This window comes from Meriones unguiculatus, chromosome X, assembly GCF_030254825.1.
Source record: "Meriones unguiculatus strain TT.TT164.6M chromosome X, Bangor_MerUng_6.1, whole genome shotgun sequence".
Taxonomy (NCBI): Eukaryota; Metazoa; Chordata; class Mammalia; order Rodentia; family Muridae; genus Meriones; species Meriones unguiculatus.
In genome coordinates, this window is record NC_083369.1 from 154515 (window position 1) to 170000 (window position 15486).

Below are 15486 nucleotides of genomic sequence, written 5' to 3' on the forward strand. Positions count from 1 at the left end.
CTAAACTAGGGTTTTTGAGTTTGGCAACTATAGGTAGACAGGTTCTGTGGATACCTTTGAGAACTTTATGGTAATGTGATTGTGGTAAGCTCTAAGCCTAGTGTGCCTCCACTTACACTCATGATATGGCTGCTTAATTATTTATTCACTGAGCTGGAGTGTTACCAGTTGACTAACAGTCTCTCATAAGAAATTGATCTATAAACAGATATTCATTTTTATACCTATTTATGGAAGCAATCAACACCCTCCTACTCTACTGTGCTATTATTCTCCTGGTAATAGACTTTTAACTGACAAAATTAAGAGGCTTTGTTTTCATGATCTAAGTTATTACAAATGTGTTTTATACTTTCGACCATTACCCCAATACTAAATAGACAATTGTATGTGTAAATGGCTGGCTCTTTGATCACCTTCCCCTGAGGGGGGAGCAGCCTTCCCAGGCCACACAGTAAGTAAGACTATGAAAGACAGTACAGATGAGACCTGATAGGCTAGGGTCAGAGGGAAGGGGAGGAGGGCCTCCCCTATCAGTGGACTGGGGAAGGGGTTTGGGAGGAGATGAGGGATGGAGGAAGGGTGGGATTGGGAGGGGATGAGGGTGAGACTACAGGTAGGATACAAAGTGAATAAACTGTAATAAATAAAAATATATTTAAAAAGAAAAAATAACAACAACAACAATAATAATAGGTCATGATTTTGAGAGAGTAGGCAAGCATGGGTAGAGCTTAGAGTGATCAAAGAAGACTTGAGAAATTGTGTATTTACAGTATTGACAAATGGTATTTTCAAGAAGAAAAACAATTTTAAAATTGACAATATTTTCAGATAAACTGTTTGGAACACTTTATTTATTTATATCATCATTGTCATGGTTTTGAAGGATGAGTCTTAGAAGATATTCGCTGTTTCAATCTTGGAAAGTATTCACAATTATCCATATCTGGGAGCTTTGTGGTTGTTTTAGCATAACAGCGAATACATTTTCTCACACAATTCTTGGATGGCGTCATGGGTGTATTGCAAACGGAGACACTCTTAGTTTGCTCCTGCTGAGATCCATGGCTTATGAAAGCTGACAGATAGTACTTCTCAAGATTGACGATATGCTCAATTGCTTTTTGTACATTATCAGGGAGCCCAGTCAAGGTGATATTAGGATTATAGGACCCTTTTGGTGGTAAGTGTATGTCTACTTGATATTGATCCATGATTTTTTGGATGTTTTTTCCGTGGAATCCAATAATATTGCCACGAACCTGGTAGTTTAGTGGGATTTCCTTAGAAACTGTTTTTTCAATCTTATGCAACAGTTTCAATATTGCATCTCGAGCAGCCAGAGTGTTTTCTTTATAGCCAGTTATAGTGATTTGGTCTTGCATCACATGGCTTCCATTCTTCGGAAAATGGACAGTAACATTATGCTCTGTGCAAATCTGAGTTATAAGTAAGCCCTTATGACCGGTGATCATGGAACGATATTTGGGATCTAGACTGAACATTAGCTTAAAATTTCTAAGTGTTCTATCTTCTATTTCCATTTGTAAAGCCTTAACTCTCTTTTGTAATCTCATCTTGGCTTGTTCCACATTTGCTTCAAGGCCCATAATAGATATGACATCAGAATTTCCTCCAGGTTGTGATATCTGGATATGAACTTCAAGTTCCTTTATCAGCTTACGTAAGCCACTTCCTTTGTGCCCAATGATGTAAGGTTGTAGATGAAGGGGCACATGAACTTCAGCAGTGACAGGAATTAAAGATGCAAGAGCTTCAGTAGCTGCCTTGCAATTTTCCATTTGGCCTGAGATAAATATGGTGTCATTTTTTCTCGAGGTATTAGAAGCAAATTCTCTAGTAGACCTTCCCCACTTTTCTTTCCCTTTCTCTTGAATACCTTGATACATGTTTAAGACTGGCTTCCCTATGTCTGGGAGTTTTATTTGAACTTTAAAGTCCCTAGAAATTTGCTGAATTCGTGAAGATATCCAACCCATGATAAAAGGTTGGAATTCCTGGGGTATCACATACTGTGTTGTAACTTGAGAATCAAAAGGCTCAAAAATCTCCTGAATGTGTTTCTTTGCTGCCTCAACACAAGGTTTTGCCCCTTTTATTGTGACTTTTGTATTCTGTTTCCCTGCATAAGAGAATGTAATAACCACACCACCATATTCTTCTGCCATTTCTCTTAAAAGCTGATCCCTCCGCATAACAAAATAGTGGTGAAATCGATGGTTTATTCTTATGGAGTCCTCCACCTCATTCTCTAAGTCTTTAATTAAAACCTCTAGTTGTTTTTGCACTTTTGTAACAGCCTCTTCAGTCCCTTTAATTGTTATGGATCTTTCATTATTTTTCTTAAGGTTAGGGAAAATTATACATGTCCCAGTCTCCTTACAGATTTTGGAAATATTAGCTCCCATTTTCTTTGCAAGGAATTGATGATACTGTGATTTGACATGAAGAGTCCCAGAATAATTCTTGGCTTCCTCTTCTTCTGTGAGTTTCAGAAGCTTTGCTTTGGCCTTTTCAACATTTTCAACAGAGCCATTGATAATGACTTTACATAGGCCTGACTTGTTTTTTGGGAAATGCAGCTGGATCTTCCCACATTCTTCTATGACTGAATTTGCCAAAGCTTCTTTGGGATTAGTCAGATATTTGTATATATTCGGGGAAACGGAAATTTCCTCCTCTGCAGTATCAGCTAGCTCTTGCTGAATTGAAAGTATCCAGTTACGTGCAATTTCACAATTTTCTGGATATCCAGTAATGACAAACTCCTCTGAGTCACAGTTTTCTGATGGAAAACTAATATTGGTGTTGGTTGATTCAGAGATTTTTTTAAGGTTTGAACCTCCTTTTCCAATTATCCTTTTGTGAAGCCTTTTTATGATGGAAATACTTACAGAATAGTTATTTTCTTTAATATCTGTCAACATAGTCTTCAAATACTGTGCACATTTTTCTGACTCATATTTTGGCCCTATCAGTTGGATAACATCACTTTTATCTGCAGGGTGTGGAAAATTGAGGATAACATTAGGGAATTTCCTGCAAATTTCTCTGACCCTTTCACCCTTTTGCCCAATAAGTATGTGGTGAAATTGGTGTTTGATGATTATATCTAGGATGTGCTCCTCTTCCAAATTATTAGCCAGATCTAGGAGTTCTATTTTGGCCTGGTGGACACCCAAAGATTCTCCCTCAATTCGGATTGAGTGGTTCGATGTACCTTCAGGAAATACTGAGATAGAGACTCGGTTCTTCTCTGTAATTCTATTAAGGATCTCCCCATTATTTCTTGTCAGGTATTTCTGAAATTTACTGTCACCATTTATCTCAGTGCATTCCATTCTGCTAATTAGGTCTTGGACAATGTTGTCAAATTTTTCTTGAGCATAATTTACATCATCTGTTGGTCCTTTCAGTATAATTTTATCTTCAGTTGTAAACTGTATTTGAACTTTTGGCACACTATCTGATATCTCAGCTACGTTCTCACCTTTTTTACCAATAATAAACTTGTGTAGCCAAGAAGGGGCAGAAATGGAAGAAACAATGTAATCCTCACAGATGCTATCAGCTTTGTTCAATACCTCCACTGAATTGTCAGGCTCACTGTGTTGCGTCATAGAATCGGATATACTTTCTGAGGGAGATTGCTCTGTTGAATCTCCAGTTGTTGTTAGAATCTCTTTCAGAAAATTTCTTTTGAGACCTATGGTACATTTTTTTTGAAAGTTCATCATCACATCTTCAGTTAGAGTGTTGGTCTTATCAATCATCTCATTTTCCCAGTAATTGGTCTCATTCACAGGTAGTTGTCTTTCATTAATATCTGTATCTCTCTCACTGGCACTAGAGAGTGGAAAAGAGACATGTCCCTCTGTTTCCTGGAAAATCATGTCACTTACATGAAGGTATGGTTCAGCAGACAGGGGATTAGATGTTTTCTTCATTTCTAAAGTCTGGATATCACCCTTGCTGCTTTTGGCAGATGTACGTAGGCTTCCATCTGAAGACTTCATCTCTGTCTGATTTGTATCAACACTATTTATACAGTTGCTCTGATTATGTAGACTTAGGACCTCAGTATTTACAAAAGCTTCTTGTTCCAAATCTTGTACTTTATCTCCAGTCTGGTCTAGAAAAAAGCAACGTGCTTGTTTGGATATGAGAATTAAAGGTAAATCTTGTTCTCGACACCATTTAAAAATTTCATTCTCAGCTTTTATGACAGCTTCTGGATTGCCAAATGCTGTTATATAGAGACCTTGGTCTTTGACAAAAGATGATTCTAAGTTGACACCAGTGTTTTCCATGATATATGCATAGAATTTTGCTAATGTACCTTCATCAAATTGAATCAAATAATTTTCTTCCTCTAATAGTATATGAAAAATCTCAGTGAGGGTTGAAACTCCCTCAGCCCGAGGAATATTGGTGCTTGATGGTTCTATAGATTCTTCAGAATTTTCCAAACAACTTGTCTCCTCTGGGTGTTCACTGAATCCGTCTTCATATGTGAACATATCAAACACATTATTTGGACTGATAACATGATTTTCGTTTTGAACAGATCTGTGTTGGTGTAGAGTAGAATTTATTTTGGAAGTCATTGTTAATATATGAGTAGGTTCAATCCAGATGTACTGCAGATAAAATGTCAACAGCAAAACCACAAATGCTTCCTGTAGCTGCTTTCTTGCATATTACTGTATGGGAAGAATTAACACTTTAAGGATGTCCTTCCTTTATGACTTAATTTATAGACTCAAGATAATAAAAATTATATTGTTATAGCTATTACAGTTTTATTTTAAAAGTTCAAAATTTATCTATTAATCTATTTTGTTATTCTGTGAATATATGAATGACTCAGATAATAAGGATTATGAGAAAACAGCCACCACTGTTTTCTAAAGCAAAGCCCTCTTTATTTATATTGGTTATAAATATTCTTTATTTTTCTAACTCAGAATCATTTTTTTTTTTACCATTATCCCAATCAACGCTGTTGAGCACCTATAATCCTTAAAAAAAAGTCTTTAAGAAGGTAATGCATTTCTAGGATTTGTGGTTTTCTTTAAAAAAGTTTTATCAACTGATAACAAAAACTCACACATTTCACGTGTACAATTAAATGCTTTGTTTTAGTATGCTTAGAGTTTTGTACAACTCAGCTTAACCAGATTTCTATCACCACACATAGTTCACTGGAGCTCACTTGCAGACAGCTCCCATTTTTACCATCACACCCAGGCAAAGAAAAAAAGAAACTTAATCTGTATACTTGCCTTATATGGAAATCTTATGAAAATAATATAGCCTACAGAAACACTTGAACCTTAATGCTTGAGTATAACTTTGCTGAGATTCTTCCGTGTTAAAGCAAAAGGCAATACCTCCCTTCTGATTACCGAACCAGTATGTTTTTAATTAAATTGATCATTAAGATTGGTCTAACTTAATTTCCTTTCCTAGGACCACTTCCCCTACTAGAATTTTACACAAAACAAGGTATTACTGACTGGTGTGTCAAAATCAGGGTCCATTTTTCTCTCTACAGTCTTCAATATAGGCTTCTACAATATAGGCTTATACTTTTAAATATCACAAACACTGATACCAAATGAACAATCTTACCCCTAAACTACAATGTTTATTCATGGAAGCTACTCAGTATAACTTTTGTCCTTTGAAAATTCATCCAATAGGTTACTAATTGTATCAACGTGTTTTCTATTCTTGTACTATTCTTGTTATATATTTTTATTTATTGAAAGTTTTTAAGAAGCTGGAGAGATGGTTCAGTGGTTAAAAGTATGTACTACTCTTACATTGGAACTGAATTTGATTTCAAGCACTAATTTCAGCAGGTCACAGCTGTCTGTAACTCCAGCTCCAGGGAATCTGAGACCTTTCTCTGGAACCCTACGGCACATGCACTCCCATGCGCGTATACCTACACACATATACATACACATAATTAAAATAAGATAAATCTTTAAAAAAATAAATAAAATGTGACATCACAAGTTTTCTTAATACAGGGTTTTCAAGACTATGATATTAGAGTAACCTGAAGTGAATGAATATCAGTGGAGTTGGATACAAAACCAAAGTGATTCTTGCAAATGTTAATTTTTTTTAATTTCTTTTTTCTAGACATGGTTTCTGTGGTAGCCTTGGCTATCTTGGACTCACTTTGTAGACCAGGCTAGCCTTGAACTCATAAAAATCTGCCTTTCTTTGCCTCCCTGAATGCTGGGATTACAGGAGTGGCCACTGTACTGGCTCAAGTGTTAATTCTTAATAAAGAACATTTATAATAACGAATATTTCTTTTTGTCATAAGTACTATCTAGAATGTGATTCATACAACAGAAGTTAGTAAGCATTCTCTCTATTTCCCCAAGACAAAAATAAGTGGCCATTTCATCTCCTATGTTTCTATATGGAAAGAGGTATTGCATGCTAAATGACATTGGAGAAGCTATCTTTTCTATTATGTAGAGTTGTCATTTACTAGATTTCAGTGAAATTAAAGATGGCTTATCAGCTGGTTTCATTATAGAATATTATAGATCATATTTATAAAAGCTTTTAATAGTTTCTTACGTATTCAACTCACCAATTATTTGCAAATATCTATAAAAATATTTACAAAATATAATTTAATTTTAAGTAATGAACATATGATAACATTCCTTTTATTTTCATAAAAATACTGTATTGTGGGAAGTTGCAAATTAAAATGTCACACAGGTTAATGTAGCCATTCAAATAAGTGCCTGCCCAACCTAAAGTCTATACAACTCTGTTCATTTCTATACTGTGGGGAACATGGACTGTGCGACCAGGGAAAATGGCATGACACTAGACTGAAGACAAGATATGTCCAAACTCTGAAAATCTTAATCTTAAGACTGGCACATGTAAGGATCATTCTTTTCTTGTTCTGTGCCTGCATGCCCTGGCACATGTAGTCCTGTGACCCTCAACATTGCAATTCTGGAGGTAGTCAAGTATGTAGTCTAGCATCTGGAATTCTTCTCCATGCAAATGAAGCATTCCCAGCACCTTAACTATAGCCAATGATGTTCACTCACCTAAAAACCCATATCCACTTTCTCAAGGTTTATAGCTCTTATTCCCCCTAGTAAAGAAATCACTGGGAGAACTGTGTTGCTATATTACTGAAATAGTTATGTTGCTGAAAGGGCTGTAACTCTGGAAGAGCTGTATCTCCCTACCAACACACTGCTAATTTGGGGTCCTGTAGAACTGCCACACATACCTCAGCTAACCTTCATTCATTTGAGTCCAGCAACAGTACACATTGGTGTCTGGACTACCTGAAAGGAAGAAGTACATCCTGGTCTTTGGACAGACAGTTGGAGACCATGTGTTACAATAGGACCTCCTATTGGAACAAGGAAGGTTGAGTGTGTCCCCTTCCCTGCCTTTGGCATCAGACCAAAGTGCATCCCTTAGACTTTGGTGTCACCCCAAAGAGCCTTAAGCCTAAACATTCTGAGGTAAAGTAATCTGTCTTTTCCACCTTTCTTTCTTTAACAAAGGAAAAAAGTTCATAACATTAAAAAAAATAAAAAAATATAGGCTCTGTTAACTTGTCCTATAAAGAAATGCACCAAACAACCACGTGGGCTATCAACAACATCTGCTCTCTTCTTCCAATAACACTGTGTTACACAGGACTCAGTTATAAAAGTAGATGAACCACCAGGCCAGTGACCTTCTTTGTGCCTTTTGCCTTTGGCCACTGGGCATACATCCCAAAGGACATAGCCTTTACATGCCAATTCACATTTTTTATGCCATCTACCCCCAAAGCACAGAGGGATCCTCTACTTCTTTTTTCTCTTACCGGAGTAAGTGTACTCTTAAGAAATCAGCAAGAAATCAAAAGAGATACCACATAACCCCTGGGTTCCCTCCTTTCAGCCAAAGGCAGAAAACAAGTCAAATCAATTCTCAGACTAGCTCTGCTCATGACTTTACCAGGATTCTGGATTTCCAGGTATTTCCAATTAGGATCTACCCTATCAGGACTTGATAACTAATTTATGTCTGTATTCTTAGATAGTGCCATTTAATTAAAACACATTATATCTAAAGTGTTATTTTGATATGAAATTGGTACATAAATAAAATCAAAGATATGTTTTTCCTTCACTTATTTTATTTTTATTATTTAGTAGAGATACGATAATTTATGTAAGACTATTTTACACAGGTCACATAGGTTATCATGGCATTTCCTTTCTTAGAGCTCTTAGCAGGTGGAATAAATAATGTTTTATTGACCTCAAAAATTTAAATAAGACAGGCAACACAACTACTGAAAAGCACAAAATTTTAGAAAAGACTGCTTAACTAAATCAGCTTATAACCTCTAAGGGGAAGAGGTTTTCGTCTGTAGAGTCCTTCAAAGTTAATAAAAATTATATTTGACCAGGAAAGACCTCTTGAAAATTATGGCTGCACACATGAAGAAAGAAATCTAAGATTGCCCACTTGAAGGATGCTGAATCTGAATTGAGATTCCTCTATACCCCACTTCCATCTCCACTATCTCCAGCCCTTTCCTGTGCTTTCCTTCGGAAACAGAGGTGACTACATGCAACTGCCTCTAGGAGGCCTCCATATATAGAGATTGCATACGTTGGGGATGGCAAATTGAATCCACCAGTTCTGGTATCACCATGCTGGACAACCTTAAAATACATTTTCAGCTTTCCATCAGTAATCCCTGGGATGAATGATGGTGAATGGAGTCATGTGTAAGTTCTACCCTAATAGTAGAACTTACCCTATACTTCCCTCTCCTGGATGATATTTGCAGCTGCTCCCATTAACAGCTGCTTCATGAAACATTGGACCCTTATCCACATGAAAGTCACAAGACATTCCTTTCTTAGCTTTCTTTCTTTTTACCTTGTAGGGCTCGCCTTAAAATCCCACCCTACATGTTCCCATAACATCACTGTCACCAAGCCAATATGTACTGATCCCCCTTCTTTTATGTGCTTCAATAACACTACTGGTTCCTGCATTAACCCCCATTTTCAAGGTTTCTTCACCTCTGTAATGATTGTCCCCCATGTTCATCTCTATGAGCCTGAAGAACTCACTTTACACCTGGAAAGAGACCAAAAGAAAGGAAGGATCTTCATGCCTCTGCTCATCAGACTGCATCTTACTGTCTCACTGGGTGCCATGGGAGCTGCTGGAGCTCCCATGTTGTCCAAACAGACCATCTAGCCAGAGACTCCCAGGACAAGCTTGATCAGGTGATGGCTTCTACTGTGGACAGTCTCAAGTACCTTTAAGGACAGATCACCTCCCTAGTAGGGGTTTTTCTCTAAAACTGGAGAGCTCTGGACTTACTGACTGCTGAACAGGGAGTGACTTGAATTGTGTTGGGAGGGAAATGTTGCTTCTGTCAATGAATTGGGCTAGTGGAACAAGACACACAAATTCTCAGAGATCTCTGGGCACACTATGATCCCAACACCCTTATTCCATGATACTCAAACACTCTGGTAGCTTAGTTTCTTCCCCTCCCTGACCCATACTCCTGGCACCGTGCCTCATCCGATTTATAAAATAGAAGATAAGAAAGATTGCAAAAATCACTGCCAATTGGGTTCTCGTTCAATAACAAATCATTCCCAGAATAAAGGATGACTAAGATGACAACTCTCCATTATCAAACAAAAATTTGGAGTTGTGGAGCATGTGGACTGTGCAGCTGGGGAAACTGACATAGAGCTAGAGTGAGGTCAAGATGATTCCAAAACCTGAAAATCTCAATCCTGAGACTGGCAAGGGTAAGGATCACTCTTTCTTTGCTCTGTGCCTACATGCCGTAATACACATAGTCTTGTGATCCCCCACACTCACAATTCTCAAGGTAGTCATGTCGTGCAGCCCTTGTAATTCCTATCTATGCAAATGAAGTATTCACAAAGTCTCTGCTATAGTTGATGAGGTTCACTCACCCAAAAACCCTACCCACTCCCCTAAGGTTTATGTAACCCTTATTCCCTCCAATGAAGAGAGCTATACCACTGGAGGAGCTGTATCACTAAAAGAACTATAATACTAGAAGAGCTGTATCAGAGATGGAGATCTCACCCATCTCTCCCCAGCACTCACTGCACAGTCAGGATCCTACTTACCCACCCACCTGGATAAGTTTTATTCCTTCAAGTTTAGCACCTATATTCATCAGTGCCTGGGCATCTTGAAGAAAAGAAGGGGACCTTCAGGCTCTCAATCCACACTATACAGTTAGAAGGAAGACTCTGAAGTTGTGCAGCTTTGCTTTACCTTTTTCATTTTCACTATCAATTACATTTTGTTTTTATCCACCTCCCAAAAGTCCCATCTAAAAGTATACAGCAATGTTACAAGTAAAACTAATTTATCACATTTCATACTTTCATATGACCTAATATTACCTTTTTTGTTTTTTTTTCCCTACATGTTATACGAAACCCACACTTATGTTTGTTCACTTATATGCATGTATACATTATGGCCTAAGATCTTCAAATAAAGTAGAACATGCATTTATGGAGTTTGAGATTGAGTGTCCTTGTTTAATATTATAACCTCTTAAGTCCATACATTTTATTTGAAATTTTGTGAAAAGCATAGTCCATGTTCTTTACTTCCCTTTCCAGATATTATGTCTGTGGATAGTGATAATTTCTGTTTTTTTTAAAGGAATAACTGTACTTGAATTTTAAATATGGCTACCCAGTGAACACAGATACTCATATTCAAATATTATGTCTGAGATCCTTTATGGAAAAACACCAAATCTTTTCAAACATTCTGGATTACTGAAAGCAGCTTTGAACAAATAAATACAATATTAAATTTCCTAAAAGCTTGAGAATTTCTAGCCTACCTTTTCTCTTAGTCCAGTTTATAGGCTTTTGCTTGATGATAAATCTCTGAGAGCACAGAATTAGTTCACAAGGGTCCAAAATAATTATTAGACATGAAAACTTCATAGAACTGATGACTGACCTTAATGTGAATGGCAAAGCTGAAAAGAAAATGTGAATCTTCCAATTAGCTGAAATGTAGAATCACACAGTATTACACCCATCAGAATGGCTAAGATCAAAAACAAGTGACAACACATGTTGGAGAGGATTTGGAGAAAGGGGAACCCTACTCCATTGCTGGTGGGAATATAAACATGTACAACCACTTTGGAAATCAATCTGTTGCTTTCTCAGGCAATTAGGAATAGTGTTACCTCAAAATCCAGCTATACTACTCCTAGGCATATATACTAGATGCTCTAGTATACAACAAGGACATTTGTTCAACCATGTTCATAGCAGTTTTATTTGTAATAACCAGAAGCTGGAAGCAACTCAGATGTTCCTCAATGGAGGAATAGATACAGAAACTCTGGTATATTTATACAATGGAATACTACTCAGCAATTAAAAACAAGGAAAACATGAAATTTGCAAGCAAATGGTGGGATCTAGAAAAGATCATTCTGAGTGAGGTATCCAAGAAGCAGAAAGACACACATGGTATATACTCACTTATAAGTGGATATTAGACATATAATATTGGATAAACATACTAAAATCTATACACTTAAAGAAGGAAGACCCTGGGTAAGATGATCAATCCTCATTCAGAAAGGCAAACGGGATGGACATTGGAAGAGGGAGAAAACAAGAACTAGGACAGGAGCCTACAACAGAGGGCCTCTGAAAGACTCTACAAAGCAGGGTATCAAAGCAGATGGTGAGACTCATAGCCAAATTTTGGGTAGTGTGCAGGGAATCTTATGAAAGAAGGGGGAGATAGAAAAAGCTGGAAGGGTCTGGAGCTCCACAAGGAGTGTAACAGAATCAAAAAATATGGGCCCAGGGATCTTTTCTGAGGCTGATACTCTAACCAAGGTCCATGCATGGAGATAACATGGAACCCTTGCACAGATGTTGCCCATGGCAGTTCAATATCCAAGTGAGTGTCCTAGTAAGGGGAACAGGGACTGTTTTTGACATGAACTCAGTGGATGACTCTTTGATCACTTCCCCCTGATGAGGGAGCAGCCTTGAAGACAATGCAGCTAGTCCTAATGAGACCTGATAGGCTAGGGTCAGATGGAAGGGGAGGAGTAATTCCCCTATCAGTGGACTTGGAGAAGGGCATAGGAGGAGAAAAGGGAGAGAGGGTGGGATTGGGAGGTAATGAGGGAAGGGGCTACAGCTGGGATACAAAGTGAATAAACTGTAATTAATATAAAAAATTAATATTAAAATTAAAAAAAATAAAATAAAATGCTTTGTTGTCTCAAACTAATGTCATGAACAGAAATAAATAATTTAGGCAGCTTATTCTCAACTATCAGGTTTGAATGTTAGTATGCCTGGGACATTCACTTTTTATACTTCTGGTAAGACACCATTTTAAGGAGTAGGAAAGTATTATAATTACTTCATCTTACAATTTTAACTGTGATATAAAAAGAAGTAGAATTGAGGACAATTGCCAGTCTTTAAAAATCAAAATACCAGGTGAAATAAGGGAAGATTTTGGTAGTCAGATTTTGTTGAGGGCTATTAAGGAAAAACTCACTTGTTTATATATTTTAAATATTTTCCAAATATATTTTATTTTTTCTACACAGTTTTTGATCAAAAGAATGTGTACTGATGCTCTAAACTGCCCAAAAGAATGTAAAATAATTCTTTTTTCCTTTTTTTAATTTTTATTTTTCTATATTAATTACAATTTATTTACTTTGTATCCTAGCTGTAGCCCCCTTCCTCATTCCTTCCCAATCCCACCCTCTCTCCCTCATCTCCTCCCTGACTCTCTCTAAGCCCACTGATAGGGGAGATTCTCCTCCCCTTCCATCTGACCCTAGCATATCAGGTCTCATCAGGACTGGCTGCAACAGAGTCTTTCTACAAGAAAAAAAAGACATGCTCTTTTCTCCTCAAAAGTTAATCTGAATGAGCCTGTTAACCGTCTGGATACGAGTACAGTTGTCAAGGAAACTGTCTGTTCCAGAGCTAAGAAGTAATGTTTTTATGTCAGCATATAGGTTGGCATGAAACAATGACCTCTCTGTCCACTGTTCCTTGTTCACTTTATGGCAGCATGTTTTTAACAGTGTTTCTTTATGTTATTGATCAGTCACAATTGTTAAGGGTCCTGTATTTACTTTGAAATAAAGTAAACCTTCATACACGAAGATTATATATATATATTATGTTCTGGGAAATTTTTTCTGTGTTCTGTGCATCTCTGAATTCATTCAATGGCGAACACAAGGACTAAAGTGGTGAGACAAGGCCAGAATCACATTCCAGTAACAAAAATATATTTAAAACAGCTTATTTGCATGGTATCTTAGAATAAGTGAAAGGCCTCCCTTTCAAAAAAAAAAAAGCTCAGAATATATGACAAATTTATACAAAAATGTTAATTTATATACTAAATTAAAATACATATGTATGTGAATTAGAATTAAGGTTATAGGTACACAAATTCAGTCAGAAATATTTTAAAACCACCAGGCAGTGGTAGAGACACTTTTAATCCCTGTACAAAGGTAGGCAGAGGCAGAAAGATCTCCATGTGTTCAAGCCTGGCGGGGTATACAGATTGAGTTCCAGGACACCCAGGACTACATAGAAAGAGCCTGTCTCAAAAAAACAAAAACCCTGTCTCAGGCTCACTGACATTCAAACCTGCTAGTTTAGAATAACCTGCCTAAATTATTTATAATATATATATTTAAAACTTTGCAGTCTGATAAAAATTGACTTGATTATATGAAATAAATATGTTCATGAGAAATAATAACAATATGTGTCCAAGCAAAAATTCATATATATCTTTAGTAGAGGTTTCTGGGTAGAAGTAACTTAAATAGTTCATGAAAGATTTATTTGCTTTCAAATCCATGACACACTGAAACTGACTTTTATTTGCCTATTAGACCTGAAAGGATAAAAGGCCATTTTTAAATATTGTACAAATATGTGATAAATGTGTGTGTGTATGTGTGTGTGTGTGTGTGTGTGTGTGTGTAGATGGCTGTGTGGTCCAGAAGAGGGCTGTCCAATTCTCTGGCAGTTGTGAGCTACCTGCTACAGATGCTGGAAACTGAAAACAGATTCTCTACAAGAACAGCAAGTGTTTTAAACTGCTGAGTCATCATTCAGATGACCTTTTTATGTTTTTCCAAATTATTTTCATTTTATCCTTTTAATTAATTTATTTTTATTAATTACAGTTTATTCACTTTATATCCCAACTGCAGCCCCCTCCCTCATTCCCTCCCAATCCCACCTTCCCTCAGTCATCTGCTCCCATGTCCCTACCCAAGTCCATTAATAGGGGAGGTCCTCCTACCCTTCCCTATGACCCTAGCCTATCAGGTCTCAACAAGACTGGCTGAATTGTCTTCCTCTGTGACCTGGCAAGGCTGCTCCCCACTCAGAGGGAGGTGATCAATGAGCCATCCATTAGTTCATGTTAGAGACAATCCCTGTTCCCATTGTTAAGATTTGGAATTTTTTAATGCTATGGTTTGGTAATTAGAATAAAGGTTATGGAAATGCAAATTTGGTTAGAAATATTTCAAAATGTTGTACTATGACAAAATTTACTTGATTGTGTAAAAACGTTAATACATTTTAAAATATTGATTTATGTGAATACTACCTATCTTTTGAATTTTAAATATCATAACCAATATTTTTTCTTTTTCTTTTTTTTTGGACATTTAACACAACACTTTTATTTATTTATGTTATTATTTTTTTACAATTTATTCACTGTATATCCCATTTGTAGGCCCCCTCCTCATATCCTCCTGGTCCCACTCTATCTCTCTCTTCCTCTGCTATCCCTCTCCCTTAGTTCATTGCTAGGGGAAGTCCTAGTCCACTACTGTCTGACCCTAGCCTATCAGGTCTCATCAGGACTGTCTGGTTGATCTTCCTCTGTGAGCTTGCTAGGTCACCCCACCAGGAAGAAATGATCAAGGAGCAGGCAACCAAGTTCATGTCAGAGGACTGTCTCTTCTCCCCTTATTAGAGCAACCACATGGAGACTGAGCTGTCTATTGGTTACATCTGAGCAGGGGGTCTAAGTCCTCTCTATGCATGGTTTTTCGTTGATGCATCAGTCTCTGTAGTCCCCACTGGACCCAGCCTTTTTTGGCTTTGTTGGTCTCCTTGTGGAGATCCTGTCCCCTCTGCATCCTTCTATACCCTCCTTCTTCCATAAGACTTTCTGAGCTCTGTCCCAAAGTTTTGCTGTGAGTTTCTACTTCAATGCCCTGCTGGGTGGAGTCTTTTATAAGACATCTGTGATCAGGACCCATCCTGTTTCCTGTCTTCCACAACAACTGGTGTCTATCCTGTATTCCCTTCTGAATGAGAATTA

At 37.2% G+C, this 15486-nt stretch overlaps 1 protein-coding gene across 1 annotated transcript; it reads right to left on the minus strand.

Moving 5' to 3' along the window:
• Nucleotides 1-875: 875 nt before the first annotated feature.
• On the minus strand, nt 876-4631 carry LOC110541700 (vigilin-like). Its single transcript, XM_060375445.1, has one exon. It carries the CDS (start codon nt 4629-4631, stop codon nt 876-878), a length of 3756 nt encoding a protein of 1251 aa, XP_060231428.1.
• Nucleotides 4632-15486: the final 10855 nt, after the last annotated feature.